At 58.1% G+C, this 8696-nt stretch overlaps 1 protein-coding gene across 1 annotated transcript in view; it reads right to left on the bottom strand.

Annotated features, from left to right (window-relative positions):
* SMTNL2 (smoothelin-like 2) overlaps nucleotides 1–8690 on the bottom strand; it is a 21648-nt gene extending 12958 nt beyond the window's left edge. The window contains exons 1-3 of the mRNA XM_010847450.1: nucleotides 8640–8690; nucleotides 653–743; nucleotides 35–136 (exon numbers count right to left, since the gene is read on the bottom strand). Of these exons, the coding sequence (XP_010845752.1) occupies nucleotides 35–136; nucleotides 653–707 (157 nt within the window). The 5' untranslated portion in view covers nucleotides 708–743; nucleotides 8640–8690. The remainder of the gene's footprint in view (nucleotides 1–34; nucleotides 137–652; nucleotides 744–8639) is intronic.
* Nucleotides 8691–8696: the final 6 nt, after the last annotated feature.

Genomic DNA, 8696 nt, shown 5'->3' with positions numbered 1-8696 from the left:
GAGACCCTCTGGGAGGCTCGTGGGCCGGCTGTGACTGGCTGGTGAGGCAGCCGCAAGGAGAGGCTCACAGGGCGAGGCTTGGGGGGCTCTGGTGCTGGGATGGTTTGAGTGGCCTCAGGGGGTCCGTCACCTGGATCTGGAACATGTGACCAGCAGGGGTGGAGCTGTCAGCTATGGCATCCACAGGGGCTTCAGACCCTCCCAGGAGGACTCCAGTCTCTGTGAACCCTCTTCCCACCTTCTCCAGGAAGGCCTCCCCTATCACTCCAGCCTCCCTGACCTCTCCCTGCTGCTCCAACCAGACCTGGCATCTGCTTTAACTTTCAATAAACTGCCTGTTTACTGAACAGACAGTTCAATAAATAGTTGCCTCTCTTTCTACCCAGTTCAGCAGCTGGATGATTCCTCAGCCCCTGCTTGCTTTCCTCCAGAAGCGAGGAAGCTCAACACCTTCCAGGATCTCTCATTTTTTTCTGTGTTTACAAAGCTCCACTTCACACTGAATGAGGCTGCCCTCCTGTCAGCCTCTCCACCCACTGGGGTTTAGGTGCAGGTCCTCTGTCCCAGGCAAGAGCTGGCCTGGCACAGAGGCACAGCTGAAGCCCTGACCCCGAAGCTACCCAGCTCGCCCTCCTCTGCCGTCAGCCCCTACCTGCCCCGGGCTGGTGCCCGTTCTCGATGATACATGAGTTTGAGGTCCTTCTCATCTCCAACTCACTGGCCTCGTCATGGTGGTCCAGGCTCTATAGAGAGACAAACCCCACCAAGACCCAGTCAGCGGGGGGGCCAGCTGCCCCTCCCCCACAATCATGGCCAGAGACCCTCCCTGATTCTGGCAGGACAAACATTTTGAGAGAGACAGTTCTGGGGTGGGGAGGGTGTTCAGTGATGGGCCCCATTCATATAAGAAGCTGACATGGACTCAGCCTCACCAACTGAACCACCAGGATCCTGGAGGCAGAAGCCTCCACTGGGCTCATCCCAGACCACCAAAATGCTAGAGTAAAGGTCCCGACTGGGAGTTCCAGGGCTTCCCTGGTTGCTCAGTGGTAGGACACGGGTTCAATCCCTGGTCTGGGGAGATCCCACGTGCCGTGGAGCAGCTAAACCCATTACGCCACAATAGCCCGTGCTCTGGAGCTCATGAGCCGTAACTGCTGAAGCCCCCAGAGCCTGCACTCTGCAACAAGAGAAACCACTGCCATGAGAAGCCCACACATCACGAGTAGAAAGTAGCTCCTGCTCAGCACAAGTGGAGAAAGCCTGTGCGGAGCAACCAAGACCCAGCACAGCCAGAAATAAATACATCTTAAAGAAAAAAAAAAGAGGCTGGGAGTCCGAAGGACTACGCAAGGCACCCAACCCCTTTGCCCAGGCAGGACCAGGTGACTGGGGTCAGGAGAACCCGGCCTGGGGCCGTGTCGGGAGCCCAAACCCAGTGACCTAAGTAAGGTCCTTCTGGGCCAACAATTGGCCCTGAAGCCCTCATGCTGAGGTCTTTTCACTGGCTGCGGGGTCACAAGATTTGCCTGGATGTCCAGAGTACAGAGGCCTTACTGGGTTCCATTGACCCCTCCGTTCCCTCTGGCCTGCAGCAGTTGGGGGTGTCATGTGGAGAGAGAGAGCCAAGACCAAGAGCCGGGTGACTCAGGTCAGACGGTTGTGCCCCCTCTGGGTCAGTTTCCCTGCTGGAGATGAGGGCGTAGGCTACGCAAACCTCCATCATTTTGAAGCCTGCCAAGCCATCAGGCCCTTTGCCCGGGCATGCCATTCATACCACTTTGCTTCTGTTGTCCCAGGTCGATGCTAGCACACCCATTTTACAGATGGGACCTGAGGGCTCAGAAAAAGGAGATGCACTGTCCAAGGTTACCCAGTAAGAAACAGCTAAGATTCGTGGTCAGGACAGATGTTCTCTTCAGCCTTGGCCCTACCCTTCTTACGTGGAGGGAGGTTGGAGAGTACAGAGTATCTGTAAGCCTGATGGGGTCTGCCTGGCAAGAGAAGACAGAGGCAGACCCAAATCAGGGGCTCTACTCAGAGCCCATGATGAGTGGCTTGAGAGGTTGGCCATAACTCTTCTTAGACACTGCCAGACTGGCCCCCTTGTCTACCAGGTTCCCAGATGACAACGGCCCATCCCTGGGCCCCAGTGGCTCAGCTATGACTGTAACGAGTACAAGAGGTATCCACCCTGCCATGAGGGGATCAGTGTGGTGTGGGAGCCAGGACTGTGAGCAGATGACGTCAATCTAGCATGAGGGTGCATGCCTAGGACAAACTTCATCTAGCCCAGCGGGTCAGGGAAGCAGGGGTGGCTGAGCCCGGCGAGAGTAAGCCAGGTGGACCAGGAGTGGAAGCCATTCCCAGTAGAGCGAGTGATACCTGCCAAAGCACATAGACATTAAGGCCCAAAGTGTTCTGATCTGGTGGCGGGGGGGAGGCACTAAGCAGCTCAAGGTGCCATCCTGGAGAGCCTGGACTTGACTCCTTGGACAAGAAGGAACTGAAGGCTGTCAGCTCTGTTTTAGAAACATCCTTCAGAAACCAATGAGACAGTGGCATGGAAACGGGTGACCAGATGGCCAGTTACTTCCCTAGTCTCAGATGGGGATCTGGGGAGCAGAGATGGGGCAGCAAAAGAGTGGAGGACAAAATGGACTCAGCATCTGGGGAGAGTAAGTGGATATGAGGGGGGGGTAGTCACACGTCTTCCAAGCCTGGGCTTTCGGCCTGGGGGATGTGACTATGGAGAGAGAAGGGGGAACTGGGGGGAAAATAAGGACTTCAATTTGGGACATGAGTATTAGGAGCGCCTGAGGCATCAGGGAGTTGAGGTCAGGAAGCAGCTGGATATTTGAGTCTGAAGTTTCAGAGGGAGGATGAACAAACAATAGAGGCGTAGGGGTCTCACATCCAGAGCCCAGCAGAAGAGCTGGCTGGGGGCCGAAGAGGCCTGGGATGGGCACCGTGTGCGGGGGCAGAGGAGGCATCTGCAGAGGAGAATGAGGAGCAGCCGCCAGAGGGAGGAGGAAGAAAACCGAAAGAACACTGAGAAAGGCAGGTGGAAGTACAACGAGAAGGCTGGCGCGTCAGCGGCTCCCAAGGTGGCCTTGGGTCCAGGAAAAGAAGGTCAAGGCAAGATCTAAAAGGGTCCATTGGGGTTAATCCAAAAAGAGGTGCTGGGTGATAGTTTAGGAGCTGAGTCAGAGGTGGAGGTGAAGGCAGGAGACAGCCTCCGGTTGAAATGGAGACACAGGAACTGCAATCATGGGCAGGTGGGGGCGGGGAAAGGGGTTTGAAGGGCTCACCCAGGCGGAAGAGGGGGACGATGCTTAGAGGCTGAGAGAAAGACTCTAGCAGGGTGAGGGGACCCTCTGTGGGGTGGGGACCCTGGGGAAGTGGAAGAGCATAGGATCGAGCCTGGGTTTGGAGAGGAGGTGGCCCCCTCCAACTTCTGATTCAGAAGGATGGAGAGAGAGTTCCCAACCACTCATAGATACAGTGGAGAAGAGGGGGCCTCTCCTGGCCCCTCAGGGTGCGGGGCACCCCTAGGGCCTAACCTGAAGCTAACTCAGCAGACAGAGGGGAAACAGCCAGTCCACCCCGAACTCCAGCCCCGCCTGTCAGCAGGGTGCTCAGCTCGGGGGCTCCCTGTCCCCCCATACACACCCTACCCTGGTCCCACAGGTTCTGCAGGTCTAGGCAGGGGCCTGAAGGGCCCAGCTGGTGGTGAAACCATCTTCTCAGGAATGTGGGTCTCTCTGTGGGGCCCCACAGACACCTCCTCTTGCATGGCACAGGCCCCGTGCTCTGCATGATGGCCTAGGGGACCAGACACCACCATCAGACAGGAGGCAGGGTCTGAATTCCCATCAGGTGGTCTCCAGCAAAGCAAGAGGGAAGGGGCTGGACTGACTCACGCTGGGAGGCCAGACTCCCAGGCTCCCCCTGCCCTGCACTCCCCCACGCCTGAGACAGAAACCACTGCTCATCCAAGCAAAGGGCTCGGCCCACACCTCAGACCCAGGGGCTCCTCAGAGGCCACCCCCCAACTCATCGTCACAGGAGCTTGGGGGTTGGGGTCACCCCTAACCTCACCCCATGACTAAAGGCAGCAGCAGTGTCAAGGCTGGGGTCTCCTATCCCAACCCCGGGCTCTGTCCACAAAGCGCTCGTGCTTTCCAGGAGCAGGAAGGACCACTCGAGACAAATTTGTGCAATCAGGCCCCAGCCGTCTCACCGATGAGGGGAAGGGTGGGGTAACTGCCCCAGTGGGATCTGAGTCCCCAAGCCCAGGCATGGGCCCCCAGCACACCCCTGCAGTGGTCGTCCTTTGGTGGGGGATGCCTGCTTCAGCCACAGAGAAGGGACTGGGCAGGGGGGCCCTCTGCATGCTGGGGCCAGGGTAGAAGTCAAGTCACCGGAGAGCCCTGGGGACCAAACGGGTCCTGGGGAGCCAACTGTCACAGCCCCAAGACCTGGGCTTTGTCTGAAGAAAGGGGAGGCTCCGGGTCAGGGAGTCCAGGCCCAGGAATGTTAGGGAGAGAGGTGGAAGGCAGGGAGGTGGGGGTGGGGGGAGGGGAGGTAAGTCAGAGACACTCTTCCTGGGGAAGTTTTTAAACACTGTTGAGAGGGCAGGAATACTAGTTCAGGCATCCTTGGGGCTGCCTGACTCCACGTGGGCTTGTGCGTGTGGACAGGGGCGCACGTCAGCAGGCCCAGCACAACCCCCATCCTGAGCCCCTAACAAGGCTGCCCCAGCCTCCTCCTCCTCCTCACTCACTCACACCACCGGTTTTAAAGACTCAATTCAAACTTCTCCCCAAAGCATTTAACTCTCTTATCACACAGTGTGTCTGGGAAAGGAAGGCAGATAAGGCAAGTCTGGTTTCTTTCACGTCCAATCTCGACGCTGCTCCTGGCAGCCACTCGGGAGGGGCTCCACTGCCTCTGACATGGGGACCTGGTGGCTCCGGCTCAGCTAGGGACATTTCCAGGGACCAACTCTGGTGCAGCCTCCTGGGCCGGGCCTGGCCCGGCCTCGGCTGCCCCCAGCCAGCTCCCTCCACTGGCCAGATCACAACTGTGGCTTCGTGGACACTCTTATGAACCCACCGGGCAGATGTCACTGTCATAACTACTCAGCCGGCTCGGCTCAGGGCCCAAACAGGGCTGGCCAGTCCTCCTGAGATACAAGGGACTTGAGGTCCAGCTGAGAGATGTCCCCACGGCCTCACTGCAAATGAGCCTTAAGCAGCTCCTGTTTGCTACAGGGTCTCAGGCCTCCTACAGGGAGTCCTCCCTGATTACTCCCACCCTACCGCCCTGCCCTCTCGCTCCTCCCTGAGCCTCCCTGGCTGCTCACTACCTGGCAAGGTCAAGGTTTGTGCACTCAGAAGTGGATTACTAAATCAACTCTGCATTGAGTTCAGAGCATATGTACATGCTGAATTCAACCCTCCTCCAACCCTGGCGGTTCCCACTTTGAAAGAGCAGGAAGCGAAAGGGTCTCAACCGAGGGTCTCTAAATCTCATTGCTTATCACAGAGGGGCAGTGGACAGACCAGCCTCCACACTGCCTGACCACTGTCACCACTGGCTCTCATGCGTGGATAAGACCCTCACACCTAGACTCCCCCATCCAGCAACACACACAAACTCACACACAAGTTTGAGAGGCCAGACAGCCCTGGCGCCCAGCTATGACTCTTTCCAGTCTCGCCCTAGAGACCCGATTCCCTGTTCATGACCAAGCGCCTGATCACGAGCTGCTGGTCACAGCGGGAAAGCGACAACGCGTGGATGACTCCACACAGCGCCCCTCCCTGCCAGAAACTGGCTTGGAGTCTGGGTGGGTGATCCTGAGAGGTGGGCTGCAGGAGAAGTGGAGGCCAGTGCCTCGGGGTAGGGGGAAGCTGCCTGGGACCCAGAGAGCCTCTGACCCATCGGGAGACCTCGACCATCCTCCACCCACAGTGCTGAACTCTGCCCGCTGCCCCACCCACTCCAGGCTTTTCTGAAGCCCAGAACCTGCTCCCCAACTGCGTCTCCATCCTGACCCGCCAAGAGGCTCCAAGAGGCTGCGGCACCCCTGATGACTCCCAACCCCTTCTTCCAGAAGGGCCCCCGCCTTCTCTCCAAGTCTAAGAAGGGGCTTTCAGGGACCTCCGCACTCCCTGGCAGCTCCTTGACCTCCACAGAGGGCTCCAGCCTCACCTTCTCCCTCTGCTTCCCTGAAGACCCCACCCATTCTAGGGCTTCACCCACCAGCTCTGCCCTGCTGTCTTCCTCACCTCTGGCCTCGACCAGATCTGTGACTCCACTTGCTCTGGGTCAGCTTCACCAGGATGTCCCTCACCCTCAGGACAACCCAGAGGGAACTGGCCTCCCCACAGATCTGTGACCCAGGAGTCCCCCAGCAGGGCTGTGCTCCCTGCCTCCCTGCTCACATCCAAAGACCATCTCACCCTGATGACTGCCCCTCCAAGACAGCACTGCAAGGCAGTCCCGATGCTCCCTCCACCCACCCTTGGCTGTCCTCTCCTAGGACCACGGCATTTAAGTTACCCTGCCTGCAACTGCCCTCCAACGCCCATCCATCCATGAGGGAGCTTGCTGGATACAAGGAGGAGCCTATTCCTTCCCTGGCCAGTGCCCCTCACCACCACCCAACAGCCAAGAGGACTAGTTCACCCCACATGAAAGCGAAAGTGTTAGCTGCTCTTTGCCACCCCATGGGCTGTAGCCCGCCAGGCTCCTTTGTTTATAGGATTCTCCAGGCAAGAATATTGGAGTGGGTTACCATTCCGTTCTCCAGGGGATCTTCCTGACCCAGGGATTGAACCTGGGTCTCCCCCACATTGTAGGTAGATTCTTTACCATTTGAGACACCAGGGAAGCCCCATGTGACTGAAGGCCAATTCCCACTTAAAATAGAAGACTGGAGAAACTTCTACATATGTGTGTGAATTCATGTACATATGCATACATGACTCAGAGTATTTTTCTGAAACTTAGACAGCTGCTTCTGTGAGTAAACAAGTAGCAAATGTATGTTAAAATAAAAGCTCAGAAACAGTTGATGACACAGTTTATTAGGTGCGTGTGATCTCACAGTGATGATATTATATCCTGGCCAAGTAGTGGTCATGCTCAAAGGACAGAATTAAGTGTATCCATATTTCTAGATGGGCTTCCCAAGTGGCGCTGGTGGGAAAGAGCCTACCCGCCAATGCAGGAGACTTAAGAGACACAGGTTTCATCCCTGGGTCAGGAAGATCCCCTGGAGGAGGTCATGGCAACCCTCTCCAGTATTCTTGCCAGGAGAATCCCATGGACAGAGGAGTCTGGCAGGCTATGGTCCCTAGGGTTGCAGAGTTGGACACGACTAAAGTGACTTAGCACGCACGCACGCACATGTTCCTTGACATTGGGACACTCAGGGGCTCTGTCACCAGCATGTTTAAGAACCTCTCACCCCACCCCCCAAGACAAAGCCCAACTCCCTGGCCCATCATCTGGGGGCCTTCTCAACTCACCCCTCTCCTCTCGTACCCCACCAGGCTCCCCTCTGGCCACTGAGTCCTTTGAGCCTCTCTGAGGCGGTCGGTACAGCCTCACACACCACGCCCTGCAGCAGCAGGTCCTAGGCCTCCAGGACAAAACCCGCTAGGATGAGAGAACACCCGCTCTGGCTGCCAGCACTGTTGGGACTGCTCCATGTGGGGCCATCTCCCATTCAGGCTGGGACCTCTAGGGGCAAAGGTTAATCTGATAACCTCCCCCCTCCGCTTCCAGCCCCTTGAGGTGCAGCCCAGCCCACACAAGAGATCTGAATGAGTGATGGACTGAACTGAGAGGGACTGGCAGGTGCCAACTACCCAGACCCTGGAAACCCAACCCTGGAGCACATGCCAGGGGCAGGGTGGAAAATCCCACCAAAGGGCCACTGTGCACACCAGAGAACATTCTAACGACCCACTCCAGGAGGCCCCGTGATCAGGGCAGTGACTGGTCCACACCGGCCTCTGCCCCGCCCCCACAGTGTGGGTCGCTGGCCAGTCACTGACCCCAGAAATCTAGACTGCTCAGAACTGGTTCCCCTGGCCTCTACCCCAACCCCGTCTCTCCCATCACGGTAAGGATTCCCCGCCACGGTGAGTTCCCAAAGGCTGTGCCCAGCTGCGCCCCAACAGACTGGGTACTGCCCCCAACACTCACACCGCGCTGGAGTTCTCCACCTGGGTTAATCAATAACCCGAGCCGTCAGGCCTCAGTGAAGGGACATCACAGGGGCGAGTCAACGGAGGTGGGGAAGTAGGGGGTGGGGGGTGTTGCTGACCATTCCAACATGTCGGCCAGGCCGGGGTTGGTGTTACAGCGCCCGAGTGCCAAAGGACAGTTGGAGACAGCGGGACAGAGCTCGGGGAAAATGGGACCTGGCTGCAAAGAAGGGAGGGGGTCCGAGACAGGTGCGGCGGGCAGCCTAAGCCGGTGGTTTCCCCGACCATAGCCGGATCCCCACGACCGGGTCGCAGCGGCAGGAGCACGCACGCGGGCCCGAGGGGGCGGCAGGGGTCGCGGAGCCACTCTCCCCCGGCGCACGCGAACAGGCGCCCGCGCTCCCCTAGGCTCACCTGGCTGCGGCCGGACAGCGAGAAGGTGGCATGGCTGGCAAACCGCGCGGTGCCCAG

The sequence above is a fragment of the Bison bison genome, unplaced genomic scaffold, assembly GCF_000754665.1.
Source record: "Bison bison bison isolate TAMUID 2011002044 unplaced genomic scaffold, Bison_UMD1.0 scf7180017864249, whole genome shotgun sequence".
NCBI classification, from domain to species: domain Eukaryota; kingdom Metazoa; phylum Chordata; class Mammalia; order Artiodactyla; family Bovidae; genus Bison; species Bison bison.
Note: the sequence above shows the minus strand (reverse complement) of the source record. Positions and strands in the feature narration are given on the sequence as shown.